Source organism: Vairimorpha necatrix, chromosome 2, assembly GCF_036630325.1.
Source record: "Vairimorpha necatrix chromosome 2, complete sequence".
Lineage (NCBI taxonomy): Eukaryota > Fungi > Microsporidia > Nosematidae > Vairimorpha > Vairimorpha necatrix.
The window spans coordinates 167,587-191,320 of record NC_088817.1 but is presented as its reverse complement, the minus strand read 5'-3'; the positions used below and the strand labels follow the sequence as shown (position 1 = coordinate 191,320).

The following is a 23,734-nucleotide window of genomic DNA, read 5'->3' as shown; positions in this document are numbered from 1 at the left end:
TTATTTGAAATCTTAGATGTCTTAAAATTTATTAAAAAATGTACATTTTAATGTGCATTTTATATAAATATCATATTTTAGAAGTATCAGAAATATCATATTTTAGAAGTATAAAAAATCAAATGTTATTTTTAATCTTATATGTCAATAGATTTTATCTAAAATTGCAAATTATATTTGTTTTGTTCATGAAAAACACCTAGTAGACAAATTAGATAATTTTTAAAAAAAATCAATTAATTGACGGATTGCACTGAAACTAAATGCGCCATAAAAGAGTTTACAGGAATTTTATGTATAATGTTAAAATTTTATTTTATATTACATTGAGTTTTTTAATATTGAAAGACATTGATTTTTTGACACATTATTGGTATTTTTGACAGATGAAATGAATCTATTTTGTGACAAAATAAACATCAATGAAACATTGAATAAAAACAATACTTAAATAATGTAAAAAACGAAATATTGTCTACATTAAAAAAAAATAAAAAAATTTATTTGATTTTATTGGTAAATATTTTTTATTGATCAAAAAATTAAAAATTTGATTGATCAAAAAAAAACTTATTTGTATAACATTTAATACCTGGAAAATTTATTGGTCACTAAACGTTTAAAGTAAAAATTTTTAAGGAATTAATATGAATTTTACAGTTGTAACATTTTTTATCATGAGCTATGCTTTTGGATCCAAGAAAAAAGAAGAAAAGGAGAAAGAGAAAGAAAAAGAATTTGAAGGATATTTCTAAAATAAAACAATTTGACTATAGTTTATATTAAAAAAAGCACCATAACTAATTATAAAATGTTTTTATTTATCATTTTTCTATAAACTTTATATATAAAATCAAAACAAAATAGATCGGTAAAATACAAATAAAAATCTACTGACAAGAAACAATAAAAAATTCTTGCTCATATATGTTGTTATATCTTTTAGCTAATTGAAAAAATCTGCTGTATATTCAATAAAAAAGGTAACATTTTTCCATTATAATGATCTATAAACAAAGAACTATTTTTTTCAGTACAAAGAATTAATTAAAAAGAAAATTTATGTAGTTTTTAAAATAGTATTGTAAAAAAAAAATCTAAAATGATTATTGGCAGCTGTAAATGCAGTATAAATTTAGGCATAATTTAATCCAAGGTGTTGGAACAAAACATGGGTTTATTTTTATAAAATTGTTTAAAAGATCAGATGTCAAATATATCAACTCGATTATATATTTGACATTGACATTGACATATATTCCTACACTACTTCCCCTTTAAAAGTTTTACATGATTTCGATTCGCTGTAATCGTTCTTCCGTCGTCAAGTAAAACACTATACGATTTAAAGCTTTTATCCAAGACCGTTCCTTTATCTTGCCATTTTGGTTCCAGTTTCCCTCCTTGGGGCAAAATTAGTCTGTACCATACCCTGTCACCTACCTTTATTTCTTCCAATTGGGGCGCACCCGTTTTCTCATGTGTTGCATACTCCCCTCTGTATCGTTCTAAATTCTCCTTCGCTCTAGTCCTAAAGTCTGTTCTATCCATTCTAATATTAATTCCCTCCTGCAGATCCATATGATTAAGAACTAATCCTTGGTGCAATTCTATGGGCGCACAGCCTATGGCACGGTGATAGGACTGCATATAGGCTTTATTTACTTTTTTTGCACATTTGGCCCAATCGAACTTGCCAAATTCCGTGATCTTCCTCAGTTTAATTCCTATTGTTCTGTTAAATCTCTCTATTAATCCTGTGGTGGTCGGACTGTATGGTGATCCGTATTTCCAAGTAAACTGTTTCTCTTTTGCATAATCCTCACAGATTCGATTTTTAAACTCTCGTCCATTATCTGTTAAAATTGCCTTCGGAATTCCGTATTTCTTTATGATGTATCTGTCCACTAAATACACTATTGTGTTCATGTCTTTTGTATGGATCGGGATAATCTCCCCCGTTTTTGAGAAATGATCTACCATTGTCAGTAGATACCTGTACCCGTCCTCACTCTCCTTGAATGGTCCTACTATATCAATTTCCCAAATCTCACCAATGTTGTTTGCCACCAATGGTACAATATCTTTGAATTGTTTTTGTTCTCTTTCCTGTTGGCAGATTTCGCAGTTCTCTACAAACTGATCTATATCTTTGTTAATTTCCTTCCATTCATATTTACGTCTCATGTTATATTTCATATTTTTCTTTGAGCCATGGCCCAACATATCGTGGTAAAATCTGACCAGTTCTAGTCCCCTTTCCCTGTTTATAACTTTCCTTTCTTCAGCAGTGCTTACCGTTTCAATTTTCTTCATCTCAATTTTGAAGTCTCTACTTAAATGGTCTACATAGTTTGAGGGCCCCGCAATATACTCAATTTCAAAATCATATTCCTGAAGGAGGAGCGACCATCTCGCTAACCTTGCCTTAATATTCCTTGACTTAAAAAGATACTTTAAAGCCTGATGGTCCGTTCTTAAGGTAAACTTTCCCAACAGTAGATATTCTCTGAAGTGTTGAAATGCTTTGACTACCGCCAACAGCTCCTGTTCTGTTGTAGAATAATTTTTTTCCGCTTTCGTGTGCAAAGAACTAAAGTATGCTACCATTTTTTCCTCTCCTTCTATTACCTGGGATAGCATGGCTCCACTTCCTTCATTTGACGCGTCCGTCGTCAAAATGAATTTATCTCTCGTATTTGGGATAGTCAATAATGTCGCTTTATTCACAGCTGCCTTTAACGCTTCTATGGCTTCGATAAACTGCCTGTTTTCTGATGCCCTTTTCCAAAATTTGATTTCCTCTTCCTTTTTCAACTTAATGATCCTATACAATGGGCTTACTATCTTATGACTGTCTTTTATAAATTTCGAACAGTAATTATATAGCCCCAACAATGATTGCAATTTCTTTTTGTTTTTTGGAATCGGCAATTCCTCAATACTCTTTATCCTTTCTGTGTCGATCCTAACTCCTTCCTTCGAGATCACATGCCCCAAGATTTTCAGTTCTTTCTTATTAAATTCACACTTTTTCTCATTCAGCTTTACTCCAGCATTTACCAACTTCTCCATAACCAGCCTAACATGCGCTTGATGTTCCTCGAACGTTCTACTATAGACCAAGATATCATCCATATAAACAACCACAAATTTGTATAAAAACTCTCTCAGTATGTTATTCATTGCTCTCTGAAATGTGGCTGGCCCGTTTACTAGACCGAAAGGCATCTTTACAAATTCAAAAAGTCCTTCTCTGCATGCAAAGGCAGTCTTCTCAATATCCTTTGGAGCCATATTGATCTGGTGATATCCCGATTCTGCATCCATCTTAGTAAAATAACTTGCACCCTCTAGTGCATCAATAAACTCATCCACTCTAGGCATGGGGTATGCATCCTTAATCGTAATATCATTAAGCCGCCTGTAATCTATACACAATCTATATCCTCCATCTTTTTTTGGTACTACAATCACTGGACTTCGCCAAGCACTCTCACTTGGCCGTATCACCCCCAGCTCAAGGTATTCTTTTATTATTTTAGATGCCTCTTTTTCTTTCGTTCCGCCTAATTTATATAGCTGAGCCATGACTGGCTCACTATCTCCCGTGTTAATCCTATGATATCCAATTGCATTTCCTTTAAGGATTTGTCCCGACTCCATGTTGACCTTTCCATTTCCAAATCTTAGGTCAACTTCATATTTGTCCAATAATGTCCATCCTACTATGCACGGCATGGTGATGTCCCGTGTTACAATAAATTCGTCTTCAAATATGTATCCTTCTATTTTTATTTTCAGCATCGTTTTCCCTATGATTCTTATCTGTGACCCGTTGGCCGCCCGTAATTGAAGATTATCTCTAGTCAATCTCGTTTTGTCTTCAAGGTGTTCCGGCCTAATCAAATTAACTTCTGCACCTGTATCTAATAATACCTTAAACGGTCGTTTATTGTTCTCAAGTGTAGCCAACTTAACAGTGGATCGATTACTTCTGCTATTTAATAACCTATAATTAAAAATAAATTTATTCAAGTCCTCTTCTTCCACATCTATCTCATCATTCCCTTGTGGTATACTAACCTCTCTAACTTGTTTTTTCACCTTAGAGCTTTTCCTTAAACTGTTGAAACGACATTGAGAGACCACATGTCCTTGCTCGCTACAGATCAAACATCTAATTTTTGAATAGCTTGATTTTTTACTATTAACTTTGTTTCTTATTGCTTCGACCTTAACTTCTTGACAGTATGAGAATGCTATCTGGTTTCGCTCGGTCTCTCTCGTATCCTTAATATTCTTTAATGAATCATAGATGTATTTCCACGTAAGGCCCTCTTTGTTGTTAATAAGCACGATGTTAGCTAGATTATTCGGCAGACCATTCAATGTAAACGCTACCAGGACTTGTTCTGGTACATTTCCTTTCCTCGCTATGGCACCCATTCTGTCGAGATAGTTCAGAATAGATCCACCTGTATACTTCAATGCTGCAAGCTTTTCCAAACTAATCTTCAGAATCATATTACTGACAAATCTCTCCCTGAATCTATCTATTAGTTCACCCAAGTCTGGCCCTACTGGTTGGGCCATTATCCAATCTTTTGCTTCTTCCCTAAGAGACATCTTGAATGTAAGTAACATCTTACCCTCGCTGTACTCATTCAACCTGCCCACTTCCATCAAGTCCTCTATGAACTGTTGTGGGTCGTCTTTCTCTTCATTTCTGAAGATGAGAAGAATATTTTTGTCGCTTGTCGCCAAATTGTTGGAACAAAACATGGGTTTATTTTTATAAAATTGTTTAAAAGATCAGATGTCAAATATATCAACTCGATTATATATTTGACATTGACATATATTCCTACACAAGGATGTCAATTTAGAATTCTTATTTTTGATGAAGCTGATAGATGTAGCTATTACTAATGTCATGAAGTACGACACAATTATTTTTCATTTAGTGTATTGTAAAATTTTAAAAAAGGGTTTTAATCATTAACAAGATTATTTCCTACTATTTGTTCGGCGTATTTGAAGTTGTGTTATGTAATAAACACTAACATTAAATACAGAAACTATATAAAGTTGTTGTTTTTTGCAATGATGTATATTGACTACACTTGACATTGTACAGTTAAAAAATTAAGACATAATCATGCCATTTCCATGAGGGTTCTAGGTCAATTAGCGCGTATCTATTACAAAAAATTAAAATTTTGAAATTGTCATAAATTATTTGCCAAGGTTACAAGTTAAACTCTAAAATTATACATTTTAGCGTGTCTATCGCTTTTTAATTTGTTTATGTTCTTAATGCGAAAAAATGTCATGGATGTCAATCATTCAGCATAAAATCGTCATTATGATTATAAAATGTGTTTGTACTCTTTTTATTTGCTGTCGCTCAGAAATCTTTTAATAAACTATAAAAAAAGACGTCGGTTTTCATTTTTTTTTGATTTACATGTATTTAAAAAATATTTTAGACGGTCAAAATTTTTAGATGGAAAAAATGTTTTAATGAAGCTTTAATATAGCTCGCCGAGAGACAATTCCACTACACATGTGCAAATGGGTGCGAAAATGGATGCGCTACCACTTAGTAAGTGTAGCATGTCAAAATAAATAGTTTAATAGTATATATCTTCAGTTGTTTTGTAAAAATAAAAATTAATGTTTTTAAGTAGTTAATACAGCTGATTAGATTTTTTTCTAACCATTTATTGATATGAAAAAGACTTCGGATGTAAATAAGATTGTAGGCATTAGTAAGAATAAAAATGTAAATTATAGTGTTTAATCTTTTAACATCTTATTTAGAAACAGTAATTTTTTTTTACGACAAAAAAAAATAAGAACTTTGAGCAATATTTAAATTGTTTTCGATTTTCTAGGTTTGTTTCATTTGCTTTAGATATATTTTCTAAATGATGCATCAAACATGCATAGACATACCATCGAACACGCCATATTTCTATTTTTCCCAAATAGTATAATAATATTTGACGAAATCTAAATTCGTCCTCGCTGCCTTTCTCCACATACGTTCAGTTTATTCTCTTTCTATTTTATATGGTTCTTCAAGATATTTTTTAATAGTGGCATTGATTTTGATCATGCTATTTTTAGGAACTAATAACACTAATAGGCTCTTAATACATATATCGATAGTCACTGTACTTTTAAAATTTTGCCCAGCCCAGTATAGAGCCTAGAGTTTTTTTTAACGAGGACATAAATTCATCTGCCCTTAATTTATCTATCTTAAGCTTTAGAGCTACTATATGCTCATCTATCCAACTAGTTCAGAAATTGAAAAATATTCTTAATGCAATGATTATACTTTTGTATTGTCCAATAGTCAATCATTTTCCTAACTGTTTTAAAAATATTGCACCATCTTCAACGATTTTTTTATCAATGATATCGTCAGTTGAAAAATGATTGATGTGTTCTGTTAACAAAGAACTTTGGGGGATTGAACATCCAATAGTATTGATTTTTTTAGATGGAAAACTTATGTTCTCTGGAGATTGAAAACTTTTTTTTTCAAAAGACGAGGAACTAATGGTCCTTATAAATAAATTACCCTTGTCTTCTAAAGATGGAGAAATTATGTCGTCTGGAGATGATAGAATTTTGTTTTTTTAAAATCAAATAAATTATATACAAAACCGTCGCACTGCAGATTGTTGATAAAATTAGAGAGAATATAGTCTTCTTGTTCATATTAGGGCTTAATTAAAAAGGAATAATGAAGAAAGGGGATTTTATCAATTAATGAAATCCAAATGAAAAACTTTTACAACAAATAAATTACATAAAATCAAGGAAAAATATTTTTTTTTAAAAAAAACTTGGGCGTCTTTATCATTTGAAGAAACTTGGTCCAATAATTTGTTTTATGATCTATATCTCCTTTTGTTTTTTTGATTCCATTTTGGGAATTGGGAATTATAAGGGGTAATTTGATGGACTAAACATTTTTTAAGTAACATATAAGTCTAAAATGAGTTAAAAAATTAGAAGATTTATTGAGATAATTTTTAAATATTGTAAAGTTTACTCCAAACATTATTTTTGCATTTTAAACAAGATGATTTTGATGTTTTTGCAATTTTTTTTTGAGGGGAGGGGTAAGGTAAAAATTTTCAAAAACAATCTTAAAAATATTTAAAGCTTGAATTTACGGAGAAACTGTTTATAAAAAAGAGATTATTCCCAAGTATTTTTGTAATTGTGGTATAATAATTCATACCACATGTTTTATGGTGACCAATAAATGATGAAACGCTGATCTAACCTCATACACGTCAAGCACCCCTCTCAGTTAGTGGACAATTCTGTAACACTAACTTCTACTAGTTTGTTACCCACAAATATAAATAACTAATTCATCGCGCAACATGATGCCTAAGAATTACAACACCTACACTCCAGCTCAAGCCTATGACGCCTCTAACAAAAACATTATTCATCTTAATTTACACCTACCCTGAAAATTCACGGTTCACATGGCCGTAGCATTATTGAATGCTTTCTTGCTACTGGCACAATTCCGGGTAAATACCAAGTAATTATAAGTAACAAATTTTCGCTTTAAATTTATATTTAATATTACATCAAGAAATCAGCAAAATAAGTGGTTGACATTTTATAAATCCACTAAAGAAGTGTTGAAAAATATTTCCAATTTTTTTTGTGAGTACAAATTTTTAAGCATATATTTCGAAGGAATAACTTATGTTTAATAAGTGATATCTTAAACAAGTTAAAATGAGAGTATACCCCCTTATTATGATGATATTACATTTGTGATGTAAGATTAATTTAATAAAATTACAATTTGATTCAAATACTGTCTACAATAGAAGAAGGAATTAACCTAACAAAAAATTACTGATTTCGAGCCAGAACCGCGTAATTTTGACGAAATAAATGTTTCTCATGCACGAATAAAAGTAATTTATAATTGCCTCGTTATAATGTATAGGATATTTTACGTAAATAAAGTGAAATATTAAAGATCTCATTTTTAAACAAGTAAGATGTGAGGATAAATCTTACAAATAGAAGATGAATTTGAGAGTGATCCTCAATCATCTGCTACTGAATAGTTTTTACTTAAGACCCCATGTATAACTTGATACATAGCAAACTCCGCAAAGAAATTTGAATTTGATTCCAGAAGAATATGTTTTATTTTTACCTCAAACCAAGTCTAGAAGACCCTTAAACAGATGCATTTGCGAATTGGCGTTAAGCGTTTTATAAGATAATTCATAGTACTGGAGCAAATAGTCCTACAGTTATCTGCATCTAGCATACGGCTCTTCGATGCCACATCCCACCGGCATTTTATTTAGGCGCGTTAACACAAGTTTGACTCCCATTTCGTCAATTTTGCTAGATAGACTGTAAGATAAGACCCCCAGGTTCTTATATTGCTCTAATTTGTCTAGTATCTTAGAACAGTATGGAGATAACATCCTAGACTGCACAAGACCTGAGATTTTACCTAACTGTATTAACAGATACTTGTATGTTTTGAAAAATAACTTTAAGAATGAAAACTTTTTGCCTTAACACGTTGACAGCCCGTCATCCTTATATGGCGCGACAAATTTCCCTTAAGCCTGCCTCTCCACTTAGAAAAGCACTTTTTTATTTACCCCTAAATTATATGTTCTAATAGCGCAATTATATATTAATTTTTGATTTACGTAAGTTTTGTTCAACGGCTTTAAGCATGTAAATCTATAAAAGGATTAATATAGTTTGCTATGTCCATTATGCATATTCATTTTGAAAAATAAATTATATATTTGTATTTTTGGTTTATTTAAAAGTGGGACGTATATCTGATCAAAAAAATGTCCTATGAAGCCAACATGTTAGCGTGCGTTTCAACACATGGTGCTGATCTCATTATGACTAGACGCAAACAAGTTTCATCATGCTAAACTAATGGTTTTCATATACATTTAATCATTTGAGTTATTCCAACTGCATCAAAGAAAGTAAAAACGGATGGCACCTGGAATTTGAACTAAGTTATGCCCAATAATTAGCTCTACCTTAGGACATTAGAATAAGTGTATTTAAGCGAAATATCTACAAAATTTAAATGCCTAAATCCAATGTAAACTATTATAGAAAATACACCTTGCATTTCTTGTAGTATATTAAAATGACAAAAAAGAAACACAAAGACTAATAATGGCCGGACCTTAGCATAAAGCACCTAATTGTCCATTTTGCATAAAATACTTATAACATTTATAGGCTTCAAAAATAAAATTTTAAAGTGATTAAAATTTGATTTAATATATAATGAAAGGCTTTCTAAGTATTATTTTTCATTTCTGTGTTAATTTGCGTGTTAAAAAAAAAAATTACCACACATATCAGCTATATTATTTATGGTAAATAAACTGTAATCTGAATTATCAATATTTTTTTTTTCATATTTGGTTCTGTTGTAAGGCATAAAGACATACATTACTTAAAAAACAGAGAAGAACTTTTTCAGAAAAAAAATAGTTCGACAAGATATAAGACATATATATTACAAGAAAAAAAACAGCACATTTGCTTGACAAACTAAAACTTTATTTAAGCATCTTCATAATAAGAGAGTTCTGAAATATTTTTAATATTTTTTAAACTAAGATATGGCAGATTTTTAATTTAATAGTCTTAATGAAGTTCAAGCGCAGTTATTATATCAAAATACACAAACAAACGTATCCAGACATAGGAATCCACAGTTATTAGTAAATCTTTTCCCTTGTGTGTTATCTTTATCATTTCTTTATAAAGTTGATTCTTTATGTTCTCATCCCACATATCTTCAGCCTGTTTTTTTAGAGATGCAAAAGGTTCTTCAAGATATTTTTCTATAGGTGTATTTATTTCAAACGTTTTGTCTTTTGGAACTAATGAAGTTAATAGGCCACAAATGTATAGATGCTCTTTCTCCAATCCGTCGCAACATTCTTTTATTCCGTTTTCCTTCAAAAATACAAATTCATTTAATGAGGACATAAATTCATCGATCGCTTTTTTATTTGCTTTAAAGTTTATAGATTCTTTATAATCATCTAGCCAACTAGTTCTAAAATTAGAATATATTCTCAGCGCAATTAATATATTTTTATATTGTTCTTTACTTAATCTCGGACATCGAGAGTATAGTTCATCCACGGTGCTGGGAATATGAAGTTTATCAATGTAGGTGTCATTTATAATAGTTATATTGTCTTTTTTGTATAGAGCTGAGAAACCATGGTCTTTTAGAGATCTAAAATGCAAATAAAAATACGTGAACACACTTAAAGTTACTACCAAAAAAATAAACATAACATTTCTATTCATATTATAGACAAGTAAAATATTATTTTTATAATAAAATATAGGGGAAATCTTTTTTTTGTCAGACCACGTAATAAAAGTTTATACCCCTAAAGGACTATAAAAATAGATAAAGTAAATCAGGTATAATGAACTTTAGCACTTAAAAAAAACGTATTGTAAAAAATATTTATAATATTATGAAAAACTAAGAATTTAAACAACATTGCCATGTTAATCCAAATAATTTATTTTCGGATATAAAACTTGAGAAATTGTAGTTATATGCAATGGAATTTTTATTTTTGTTTCAAAGGTGTATATTTTTTTTGATATGTTTTACAGTGGAGAAATAAGATTCTGATGTTGTTTTGTTGTTAGTGTTTAATATTATGCAGTTATTTTTTTTTAATTTCAAATTATATGTTAATTTCGTATCATAGGAATTAGATTATTTAAAATTAAAAGGTGTATATTTCTTAAAAAATATATTATACATTTACGGTAATATCACACTCTTACTTTATACAATGATTCACAATATTATATTTTGTCATCATATCTCATCCCTTTTTGACAATTCATATGTGGAAAGGGTTGTGTAACGCAATCGTGGCCACATGAACTCCTTTTTTATTAGTAAAAAATAATTTTATAATACAGAAAAACGATTATTCTGATAGAAACATAAATTCAGCAATTCATGAGATCTAAAATGAAATCATCTTTTTTAAGGAAGAATGTAATTAAAAAAATAGTTTATATTGTTTTTATAAATATAACGTTCTCAATGTATTTGTTTTTTTTTTGTAAAAATTATATAGCAAAAACATCTTTATCGTTTTGCTTTCATTCACCACATGATTAAAGAATTACTAAAAAAGTTCTAATATTCGTTTGCCGTATATACACTACAAAACGAGAAAAAACATTTTAAAAACCGTATACATGATCAAATGCCGCAAAAATATAATTTTAATATTAATTATGGTTTAGTACACAATAAAAATATTGCCAAAAGAGATTTTGTATTTATCACTACCAATTTTTGATCAAAAAAAGCAAATTCTATTTTATATAAAAAATATATGTTTTGAAATTCATAGTCTATAAAAACATTTGTAAATAATTATCTTTGGATAATGACATGAGACGCAGACTTGATATTATAACAAGAAGATCAATTAGCTCAAAGCTCACTTCATTTTTTACAAAAAATTAATATTGTGATTAAGAAGACATAAGCCTGTATATTAGATAAAATGAAAACAATGACTAGGAAACTGTCAGAGTATAAAAGTGGCTAAGAAAGGCAGTTACTGGCTTAGAAGACAAAAAACCGAAAGTTTATATGTAGAATATGTTAATATACGTATTACGAGCATAAAATAACGTAAAATAAAAAACTACCCATTTTAAAATCTCGTAAACTATCAAAAAATAAATGTTATATCGAAAATTTTTTATCCTTGGAAAATGATTGGGTCGAGAAATCACGTACACGATTATAATATACATTAAATGTAATTTAATTTTGGAGCATTTCCACTTTACACCCTTTACATATATAAATACCAATTTTTAAAACATATTCATGATTTCGAAATTCGAATTGGACAGAACGAGAATGAGAAAAACAACAAAAAACTATAATAAAACAACATAAAATTCAAAAATAATAAATTATCTAAAATTTTATTTTTTCTTATTATTTTACTACCTACTTAAATAAATCTGTATTTTATATATCTTTATGTAAAATAAAGAAACATAGTTATATATATAATGAATATTAAAATAACTCAGAAATAATGCTATAATTTAGCAGTAAGTAAAAACATATATTTATATAAATAAATAAAAATCATTATAATAGAGGTTAGATTTTATAACTAACAATTTTGAGGTTATTAATTACATATGAATGCTTTAAAGAACAATAATATGAACTATTACTAAATTATTCGTCTATAAGTACCAATAAATTACAAAAATACTAATTTCTTACCCAAAGCAAAAATAATGTTTACAATACCATAGACCTGTTTTAAACAACAAAAAAATAAAAACATAATTATCAGCATTAAAACCTAGTTATAATGACTAAAAAACAAATTTTTTTTATGTATTTAGATATATATATATATATATATAAAGACAATATAGGAAAATTAAATATAAAATTTAGTTTATGGTTGTTTTCATATATTGTGGCCAAATTAGATCTTATAATAACTATTTTTTTTTGAACTTTATAAATTATTTATTTTCTTTTTTTATATTTTGGTTTCAAAAAAAAGGATTTTTTTTAAAATTGATATTTATATATGTACGAAGGTAAAATGGAGATTGACACTTTTTTTGCAAATGAGAGGTATAGAATTTACAACATTGGGACCAGAGAGATTTGTACTTAATCCTTTTCCAATTGGTTCTGGGAGGTTCTTATTCACTAAAACCTCCTCTATATATCAAGCCGCCACGGCAGCTCCGCCGTATCCATTTGACTTTAGCTCCGAAAAATATTTTGATATTAAATTCCCAAATTGAGTCTATCAGAAACTTATAACAGATATGCTAAGCTTACTGACGTTTAATAGCCTTAGAGAGAAATCATCTACTAGCTAAAATGGTTCTTCAATTATATGCATTTCACATATGGCTCTTACACTGCCACATCACCAGCCCGGTATTTTATTGAGCATCATTAACCACTATATCGACTTCTAATTTGAGACCGTGTCAAGGAATTTGTAGGCTAAATTCCACGAGACATTACTTGTTATACTTCCTCTATTCTCTTGGTAGGGGTTAGGATACCTGCCTAGCGTACACAAGTTATAGAATTAAATTGGGCTGTACCAACAGATACTTCTATGTATTTATAAATAATTACAAGAATAAATAAGATTAAGCCGTACACGTTGCCTACCTTTATCAATATGTGTGTCAAGGAATTTCCCTTCAGCTCAGCCTCAACACTTTAAATTAATCTCATTTTCAAAATTTTCCTATAAATTATGAATTATTAGAGTTACGTGTGTTATGTTTGACGCTTGTTAGCAAAAAAAAGCCATTAAAGAGTAAAATACAAAGGTTTAATTTAGTTTAAATGATCTATACGCTTATTTATTTCGAAAAGCAAAACATGAACTATTTTATATTCTTGGTTTATTTAAAACTTGGAACACAATTCATATTGAAAAGATCTTTTAACGACTTTTGCAGTCAACGTATTATAAGGCATTTCTACACTGGAAGCTAATCCCCTTATGGCTAGATGCAAAAGTATCATTGAATCTAAGTAATGATTTTCTTTTACATTTAATCATTTGAGTTGTTCCAGCTGCATCATAGAAAGTAAAACCGTTTTGACGCACCTAGCATTTAAATTAGCCATGCCTAATATTGAGCTTGCATCGGGACATTTTGCTAAGTGTATATAATCGAAATAGATACAAAGGTTAATGCCTAAATTCAATGTAAAATATTATAGAAAATACACAATGCACTTCTTGTAGTATATGAGAAAAACATGAGAGAGAACACAAAGACGAATCAAGGCGGACCTTGGCCAAAGTACCATCATAGACGCCACTGTGTATACAATAATTATAAAATTTTTAGTCTTTAAATAAAAATTAAAAGTGATTTAAGATTTGATATTAAATAAAATGAAATGTTATTCAGAAGTCTGCTTTATAAAAAACCTTATTTTTTTCTGTGTTTATTTGCATACTGTATAAAAAATTACTACAAGTATCAGCTGTGCTATTTATGTATAAATTGATATTTGTATTTGTCATAATTTTTTTTAGTACATATTTGGTTTTCGATTAAAACATATAAGTCCAAAAAACTAAAAAAAACAGAGAAGATTTATTTATCAATATATACTAATTTTAAAAGTTATAAAAACATGAGATTATAAAAAAAAAATTTCACGTTTTACTGTCAAACTAAATATTTATTTTAAATCTTCATAATAAGAAAGTATAAAAATTATTTTTTTCATTATATTTTTTTGATGTGTAGATGCAACTTATATTTTACTTCATCTTAAGGTTGTCCGAGGATGATTATATCAAAATGCACAAACAAACGTATCCAAACATAGTTAGCCACAGATATAAGTTTTTCAATACCATTATATCTAATCTTTAACGTTTCTTTATTAATTTGATTTTTTAAGTTTTTATCCCACAAATCTTCAGCATGTTCTTTTAAAGTTGAATAAGGTTCTCCGAGATAAAATATTATGGGATAATTCGTTTCGTTCATCGTTTCGCTAGATATTAGTGACGTTAATAGGCTGGCAATGTATTTATGCTCTTTTTTGGTACCCTTGTAACATTCCTTTACTCCATTTTTCTTTGAAAATAAGAATGTGTGTAATGAAGACATAAAATCATCTATCTCCTTTTTATTTGTTTCGAAATACTGGGTTCCTTCATAACAAACTGTCCAACTTGGTCTAAAATTAGAATATATTCTCAGGGCAATTAATATATTCTTAATTTGTTCTTTGCTATATATTTTAGACTGAGAGTGTAGTTCATTCACGGCGCTAAGAATATGAAGTTTATCAATGTAGGAATCATTTATAATAATATTATTGTTTTTTTTGGAGAAAAATGTAAAATCACTGTCTTTTAAAGATTTAAATTGCAAATATAAATACGTGAAAACACTCATTATTAGTACCGATAAAACAAATATATCTTTTCTGTTCATATTATAGTCAGGGTAAAATATTTTTTTTATATTAAAAATATAGGGGAAATTGTTTTTCTGTCAGACCACGTAATAAAAATTTTCAGCCTTAAAGGGACAACGAAATAGGTAAAGTAAAATATGTATATTAAGCTTTAGTGATTTTAAAAAAATGTATTGTAAAACATATTTATAGTATTTTAAAAAACTAAGAAACCAAAAAAAATTAAACACTTGATTGTTCAAATAATTATATTCTCGGTTTATAAACATGAAAAATTGTAGTTATTTGAAATGTAATTTATTTTGCTCCTAAATTGACATATATTCAAAAATTATTGTTTGCAGCAAAGATACATTTTTTTTACTTTTTATACTAATTGTAAAGGTTAAATATTTTTTTTCTAATTTGTAATTTAATGTGTATTTTGTATCAATATATTACATTCAAAAATTAAATGGTGTATATTTTTGAAGCTTTGTAGGAGAGATAATCCCAAAGATGCTAATAGAATCGAAGAAAGAAGCGCTTTACATCAAAATATACACAAGGACAAACACGGAAAGTTTTTTAAAGCCTTGGATAATAATTAAGTAAGCATGGGGCTCTTTTACCAACCTAGTCAAAGGAAACATTCAGGATAGATCCGAAGCAGTTTACTGCTTCCTACAGAATGAAATATTTATGTAGATCATTTAGCTACCAAATGCGATCGAATGTGGGGTCAGATTATATTAAAACACGACAAGGTAGTTAGATGCATTCATCTCTTACTACGTAATAAACATGGGGTTTAGAAGACAAATAAAATACTTTGACACTCAGTACAAGAGATCATGGAAAACGATCGTGCGGATATAAGAGTAGATACAGGATATCCCTAATATAAAGGGGACCCATAATAAGCCTGATATTCTTGTGTTTGACAAGAAAAAAAGTAAATTTCTATAGTCGAAGTTGGTATAGCAAACCACGACCGACTTCATAGTCGAAAATAAAAAATGAACTGAGACTAATCATAAATCCCGGACAGAATAGTTCCTTATGTAATGACATGAGATGGAGTGGCGAGCAAATATCACAGAAAGCCATTGGGAGCTGGAAATACAACAAACTTGAGGCATACATCCAGTCTATTGTGTAAAGATGTCTAAAGTCCATCTCTTTTGAATGACGAGGAGGATACGAACAAAAAGATGCAGTCGAGAAAGATGTGTCTAATCTGTAAGCGCACAGCAAATAGGGGGACCGATAAAGAAGTGGTGTCGTTTTAATGAGGGTGAAGCTGAATCTGAGGTTGAAAATCTAAAAAAAAATTTCACAGAAATTTTAGTCAGTGAAAGGCTGAATCCCATGAGCGATACCGACTAAGCTGTACTACAATTTATAAATTAAGGTAAAAAATTATTTCATAAACTATTTATTCTTATAGTTTCGCCCATATTTCATATTTCATACATTAATTGTGTTTAACCGTTTTAAGTTTAATATAAGAAAATCTATAAAAAGATATCATTCTAGAATAATGAACTCGTTTAAAAAAATAAGTATTCGAAATAGAACAGTTTAACACACATTTTTTATTCTAGAATTGGATAATAGATGAAGAAAGGTTTATTAAAATTATGTTGACTAGCTTCTTAAGATATGGGCTGGTAGTGATAAAAAGATTATAACTAAACTTTGTATTTACATCAAGGCTTATTTATTATCTATATATCAAAAATGGCCAAAAAATTTTTGTATCAGTTCTTGCTCCGTCTTTTTTAAATTTCGATTTCAAAAAAAATCAAGAACTACTCTCAAGTCGGGCCGATAATACCCGCCAAATATATAACTTTATTTTGACAATTTATCTAATAATTTTGTAAACAAAAAAAGTTTTTTTTTGCAAAAAATTACATTTAATAAAAATGAGAAGACCATTCTATATAATATAACTATGTATTGCACGCTGCAATTATTTTTTTGTTTAATTAAAGAGATAAACATAAGAATTTTAAGTTAATTTCTCCAAGTTGAGAAAGAAAAATTAAAATTAATCAATAAAACATATAATATTTTATAGATGTATTAAAATCATTTTTATCATATATATTATTTAATAAGTGTTATTAATCTCTCAGAAGATTATGTTTCTAACTTATAAACAAAAAAAAAACAAAGAAGTCATCAAATAGAACAAGTTGATCTTGCTGCAATAAGAAGACTAAAGTTACTAAATTTATAAAAAATAAAAATGTTAAACTTAATGATTAAATTATAAATAATTTATTTAAGTGGTACGAATTTTGATCCTGCATGATCTGCAATACCAGGCTTACCGTGTTTAGGATGCACACGAGTAGGAGCAAAATCGGAAAGTAAGCAGCCTAACATTTCAGGCCTGATTTCTATAGGAAGATATCCATTGCCTACATGGACACCGACAATACTGCCAACCATACATGGCCAAATAATTGCACTACGAGCATGAGTCTTGACTATCTCTGGTTTCTCATGTGCATTTGTCATAGCCTCCTTGGATGCTATGCATGATTTTATAAGTTCGACTTCTCTTCCAGATAATCCTCTCTTAACTCTTCGTCTTAATCTTGATGGTAATAATTCAGCGTATTCACTGAATTTCATTTTTTTTATGATATCAAAATCAACACCCCTGTATGAAAATTTTCTAAATGATTTTTTCTCTGTTGGAGCCATTTTGGGGGTAAAAAATATTCAGCATGAAAAAAGAGAAAAAAGAGAAGCAGAACAAAGTAAGTTAAAACTTCGGATAATAGTGAATTATTAAAATGTATTAAAGACAAACAACATGAAAATACTTGAGCATTAGACTGAAAATATATAATTTAACATAATATAAACATATTAATATTAGAAATTGTTATAATGGCGTAAAAAAAATGAAAATAAACATAGTTTTTTTGCAAAAATTGCTTTTTAATTGATAAATTTAAACTTGCTCATTTTCTCCAACACAATCCTCTTAAAACTCGTCCTATTCTCAAAAATCTCATTAAAAATATCTAAAAAGATTTTCTGATCTTCTTCTGTCATTCTCATTTCTTCTTTATAAATTTCTAAATAACTTAAAAAATGAGAAATAGAAGGCGACCCTAATAAACAGAAGTCTCTATAAAAGCCTTCTTTATCCTGATTAACATTAAAATCTTCTTTTTTTACTGGATTAATTTTTTTGACTTCATAAATATTTTTAAAGTCCGGTAAAAATGATTCGAGATTTTGAATGCTCACAAATTTCTTCATTTCTCGTACAGTGTCTTCGTCAATAAATTTTTTAAGCTCCGAAATTTCTTCCTCAGAATCAAAAAAATTTTTCGTGTCTGGCGAATGGCGGAAAAATTTTCTGTTTATAAAATATTCAAAAATAAAAGCTATTAACCTGTCTCTTATTTGTTTATTCATCATAGGAAATATTTTTAATAAAGTATTTACATTTTCTTTATCGTGTATTGATCTTAAAAATAAATTGATTAAGTAAAATGAATCTAACTCTTCATTGTTGATCAAGTATAAGATTGCTAAATAATCTATATCATTAGTAGAATATTTTGTTAATTCGTCTAGACATTCGTAAATATCAAATTGATAATTTTTTATAATAAAAATTATTTTAAAAAATTCTAGTTCATCGATTTTTACATTAAAATGTAGTTTTGATTTTATTTCTTCAAGAAAACATTCTAAATTATTGAGATATTCATTAATTTCCAATTCTCTGTCTTTTAAAATGTCATTTTCTTTATTTTTAAATATTTCGTTTTCTATTACTTTAGAATTAATAGACGGAATATTAAAATTTAATGTTTTAGAATAAATTAGAAGAGAAATATTTGACTGAATAGAAGGAGATGGAGTAGTAAGCAGTTCTGTTATGATTAAAATTAAAGAGCTATCAGATTGACAAATATTAATTAATAACTGACAAATAAGGTCGACCTTATGTGGGGCGTAAAGAAAACAGTCTTTTAGTGTAGAAATTAGTTCATTTTTATCTGCAGATTTGTAATGAGAAAGAACATCTTCATAATTTAGAGTAGAAATATTCAAGAGACTAGTCATGAAGGGCAAAATATAAACAAATAAGAAAACAACATATTTTATTTTAACAAAAAACAAAATTTATTGAAATTGGCACTTAAAAAAGTTAAAGAAATAATGAGATCATTTTAGTGGAATAAAGATGAAATACTCTATGTTACTAGAATAAGAAACATTTGTAAAATGTGGAATGGCTCAATATTTTTTAGGCTCATTCAAAAAGCAATTCGTAAAGATCATAAAAATTGTCAACAACAAATTCTAAATTATAAATTCTCTCAAATTCTTTCTCGTGGTCTGAGATATCTTCAATGCTGTCATGTTCGCTTTCATAATCGTACACTAGCCCTGTTTCCAAGTCTATTGAAGGATCACATGAGTCATCTACGTCTTTATATTTTTCCATTATTTTTGATAATCTGGAATTTAGCAAAGCTGTAAAGTGATCGGCCATTAAGGGAGGAAAAAAGAAAATCAAAGAAATGAAGAGAAAATAGAAATATTATAAATATATCTCAGGTTTTCTAAGAATCTAAATACTTTTCTATATTTTACTCATTTATTTATTTTGTAAATTTATTTTTAAAAAATTATTGTTTTTTTACCCCCACATGATATTTAATAAAAGTTACTTAACCACTTTCTCCAAAAACAAGCCATATCTTGCACTGGCAAGTAAAGGGAAAATTATTGACTCGAAATTCACGCTTAATTCCGAACTAAGTCTTTATGATTATGCGCATAATGTTCATTATACTCCACTACAAACAGACGTAGAATATTGTAAAGTAGAGTGGTGCGAAAATTTACTCGCTTCTGGTCATACAAATGGCACTATGTCTTTATTTGAACCATGTTCAGATTTATCTGAAACTTCTGATAGCTTCAAACTTATAAAAAATTTTGAAGGGCTTACTGGCAAAGTACTAGGCCTTGATTTTAACAAAAATAAAAATGTAATAGCGGCAGGATCTGCAAATGGAAATTTAGTATTTCTAAATCTAGACAAATTAGATCAACAATATAAATGTGATATTCCTATAGAAGAAAATATAACTTGCTTGGCTTGGAACAACCAAGTTTCAAGAATTTTGGCTGTAGGCACAGCTACTGGGAACATATTAATTTTAGATTTAAGAGCTAAAGAAATAGTAAAAACATTACAAAGCAAAGATATAAAAGATATAAATAATATAAAATGGCATCCTAAATGTAGTACTACAATTTTCGCATCATCAAATTTAAATGATCTTGCTTGTTTTAAACTTGAATCTAATAGTTTGACTAAAATTGGGAAATTTAAGTCTCCAACAATAAATTTTGACATTTTAAATCAAGACACTGCAGTTTGTTGCAGCGACAATGAAATCAAATACATAAACGTGGATACATTTGAAATCAAAGAGAAAATAAACACGGAAAATGCATTTGATATCAGTTTTAGTAAAAAAGATCCAATTTATTGTTCTTCATACAACAGTGGCACTACAGAAGTATTTAGTAACCTTTGTAAAAATTTTAATCTAGGAAAAGCTCATTTACAAATTAATAATAAAATCGTAGGTCCAGAAATTTATAAAATAAACACAAGCCCATTAAAAATAAATGTAGAAGAAAATATAGAAAAGAAAATTATCGATATTTTATATTCAGAAGAAGAATTTAAATTTGACGAAAATTCGAGAAAAGAAATTGGGAAATTATTTTTAGAAAATAGAAATATATTTCCTAAATCTAGTATTAAAAATGAAGGTTTTATTTTTGATTTGCAAGACGATGTTGTAAAAAATTTAATAACAAAAAATTTTGAGGATGTAAAAATTTTTAATGAAAAAAAAATAAATTTAAATTTTGTAATTGACTTGATGATAAAAAATAACAAAGTTGACCCTGCAGATTCTTTGGAGTTTTTAGTGTGTCTGGCTGTGAATAAAGAATATGAAGAATTTTGGAAAAAAATTTCATCTGACCAATGGACGATTATGATCGCAATACTTTTATACTCGGATTTGAATAATGGAAAAGTTTTAGAAATTATTAGAAATATTTCTGAATATTTTAAAATTCCAATTCTTAATTTGATTTATAACGATTCTAAAGAATATTTCAATAGTAGAAATATTTCAACTGACCTACCAGATAAAATATTTGATGTAAAAGATTTCTTTGGAAAATATGGAAATGAAATTTTTAGTTTGAAAAAACTTAATAATTCATACGATAACCCGATTATAAATGAATATTTTTGGTATGCGATCAGTCACAATATGTTTGGAGAAATGAAAGACTTTAATTTTAAAGACGAAATTATCAGAAATTATATTGGAAAAGAACAAGAAACGTATAAAAAAGTGGACGAAGTAGAGAAAAAATTAAGCAACGTCACTCTCACTGCGCCAATGCGTAAGCCAATAATTGAAAATAAAGTCCAACAAGAACAGAAAAAAGTGCCCGAAGCTTCACCTGCGCCCGTGCGTCCTCCATTATATGGCGCCCCGAATAAAAGCGTGGCCTCTTTTTCTACTAAACCTGTGCCCGAAACATCTTCCCAGAAGCCTTTGTATGGTGTGCCAAATAAAAGCGTCACTGCCTTTTCTACTAAGCCAACGACTGAAACATCGCCGCAAACATTGAACAAGCCTGCGCCACCTAAGAAAAGTTTATACTCCGGAGTATTCAATAGAAGCGCGACTTCATTTAGTACAAAGCCAGATACATCAGTCTCTACTTATGGACAACAGAAACCTGTTCAATCACCTCCTCAATCTAATGTATCAAGTATACCAAAACCATTTAATAAGTCTCCAGTTATTCCCCAACCAGTAAACCAAACTCCATCTTCTAATAATACCAGAAATACGGAAGAAAATATTCAAACGAATTTTGACGCGATTTATTTGTCCAAGAAATTTGAAGAAGTTTTCGAATCTCTCAAAGAAAAAGCCAGCAAAAAAAATAATCTCATTGTAGGCAATAAAATTAAAGATGCTGTACGAAGATTTCAAGTCTTTCAACAGACCAATAAAAACGATTTATCAATGACTTTATTGAGTAGAATGAATCAAATTTTGGAAATCATAAATTCTGAGATGGATAAAACATCGATAAAAACTAAAGTGAGAGGCATAGTGGATGAATGTTCGGAAATCAAAAACCAACAATGTGATATTTGGCTACCTTCTATAGCAATATTGGTCCAATTGGTATATTAAAAAATATATTATAAAAACCTACGTAATTTTTTCTGCTATTAACAACAGGATTTATTTTTTCATTTTCTGCATTTTTATAATTTTTGAAATTCGACTTTTCAAACGCTGTTTTTTAGAATTTAAAACAATATTGGAAAATACTCGCAGTTTTTAAGCAAAGTTGTTATGAAAATAGTTTTAGGATCCAACGAGTTAATTTTTTAACCGAGAATTCACGTTTAAAAAGTTTTTTTTATACATGTTTAATTTTAGATGGTTAAAAATTTTTACAATTTTTATATAAGGGTTAAAAAATCATATAACTATTCTACCGATAGTTAGATCTATTTTAATAATCGCAAACAAAAATATATTTTGGGGAGTAAATTATAGGCATTATAAGTGGTGAAGGGCATATTTAATTATATTTGGTATTTATAAATGAATTAAAAAACAATGCTTGAGATATTACAAAACTGCAATTAGAAGGAATAACAATAAAAAATAATTAAACATGTTATATGTAAAAAATTTTATTCAATTATATTTTCTTCATAAGTCTCAAGCAATTTAGTCATTTCATTAATATTTTTGTAATATTTCTTACAATTATTTACTATAAAAAATATTTCTTTAGACATTTCAAGTAATATTTGTGTAATGTTGCTAGTATTATCTAATTTTTGTATGTAAAACTCTATAATTACTTCAATTAAATCTATGAATCTTTTACATAAGTCAAAATATTTAAATAGATAAGGTAATCTATACCTTATCAAATTATACTTAAAAATTAATTCTTTGTAATTATTTTTGTAATTTAAATTGTACGGCATAATCAATTCAAAATATTCCATGGCTCGAGATATATGATATAGTTGTACTAATATATAATATTTGCATTCTCCTTGTAACAATGAATTTTCTATCTCAATTTTAATTTTCGGAATATAATAGTTGTATATTTTTATATATTTCGCCGTCCATTTACATGTAGCTTTCATTTTTTTTTTATATTTTTCGTCATCAATGTCTCCAAATTGAATATCAATAGAGGTAATTGGTACTTCTATTCCAGCGGCCTCCCATTTATCCAAAATACTAAAAAACCAATTTATACGTTTACAGTAATCCTCATTTTTTATATTTATGTCATTTTCTTTATTAAGGCATTTCAAATTGCCAACGAATTTTTGTACTTCGACCAATTGATTTGATTGATCTATTTTGTCAATTGTATTACTTGCGGTAGTATTTGATAATCTTGGGGTTACTTTATGATTTTTTTGTCATTATTTTTCAATTCATTAAGCTCATTTTTTTAAGGATCATCCCGTCCTCTCCATATATTATTGTCATTATTTCCTTGTGCAAGATTGACAACGAACAAAATATTTTGCAGCAT

The 23,734-nt window shown here is 28.5% G+C and overlaps 6 protein-coding genes across 6 annotated transcripts; 1 reads left to right on the top strand and 5 right to left on the bottom strand.

The window, feature by feature from the left end:
• Positions 1–9,705: 9,705 nt before the first annotated feature.
• VNE69_02042 (putative SP-containing protein) lies at positions 9,706–10,368 on the bottom strand (the record flags this gene model as incomplete). The annotated part of the gene is made up of 1 exon (XM_065472588.1): positions 9,706–10,368. The coding sequence occupies one exon, from the start codon at positions 10,366–10,368 to the stop codon at positions 9,706–9,708; it is 663 nt and encodes a 220-aa protein (XP_065328660.1).
• A 6,976-nt stretch (positions 10,369–17,344) lies between these two features.
• Positions 17,345–17,776, bottom strand: VNE69_02041 (ribosomal protein uS19; the record flags this gene model as incomplete). Its single annotated transcript, XM_065472587.1, has 1 exon — positions 17,345–17,776. One exon carries the CDS (start codon positions 17,774–17,776, stop codon positions 17,345–17,347), a length of 432 nt encoding a protein of 143 aa, XP_065328659.1.
• A 240-nt stretch (positions 17,777–18,016) lies between these two features.
• On the bottom strand, positions 18,017–19,159 carry VNE69_02040 (uncharacterized protein; the record flags this gene model as incomplete). The annotated part of the gene is made up of 1 exon (XM_065472586.1): positions 18,017–19,159. One exon carries the CDS (start codon positions 19,157–19,159, stop codon positions 18,017–18,019), a length of 1,143 nt encoding a protein of 380 aa, XP_065328658.1.
• Positions 19,160–19,349: 190 nt separating this feature from the next.
• VNE69_02039 (uncharacterized protein) lies at positions 19,350–19,592 on the bottom strand (the record flags this gene model as incomplete). The annotated part of the gene is made up of 1 exon (XM_065472585.1): positions 19,350–19,592. One exon carries the CDS (start codon positions 19,590–19,592, stop codon positions 19,350–19,352), a length of 243 nt encoding a protein of 80 aa, XP_065328657.1.
• A 157-nt stretch (positions 19,593–19,749) lies between these two features.
• On the top strand, positions 19,750–22,350 carry VNE69_02038 (protein transport protein SEC31A; the record flags this gene model as incomplete). Its single annotated transcript, XM_065472584.1, has 1 exon — positions 19,750–22,350. One exon carries the CDS (start codon positions 19,750–19,752, stop codon positions 22,348–22,350), a length of 2,601 nt encoding a protein of 866 aa, XP_065328656.1.
• Positions 22,351–22,862: 512 nt separating this feature from the next.
• Positions 22,863–23,734, bottom strand: VNE69_02037 (uncharacterized protein; the record flags this gene model as incomplete). Its single annotated transcript, XM_065472583.1, has 2 exons — positions 22,863–23,592; positions 23,718–23,734. The coding sequence occupies 2 exons, from the start codon at positions 23,732–23,734 to the stop codon at positions 22,863–22,865; spliced, it is 747 nt and encodes a 248-aa protein (XP_065328655.1).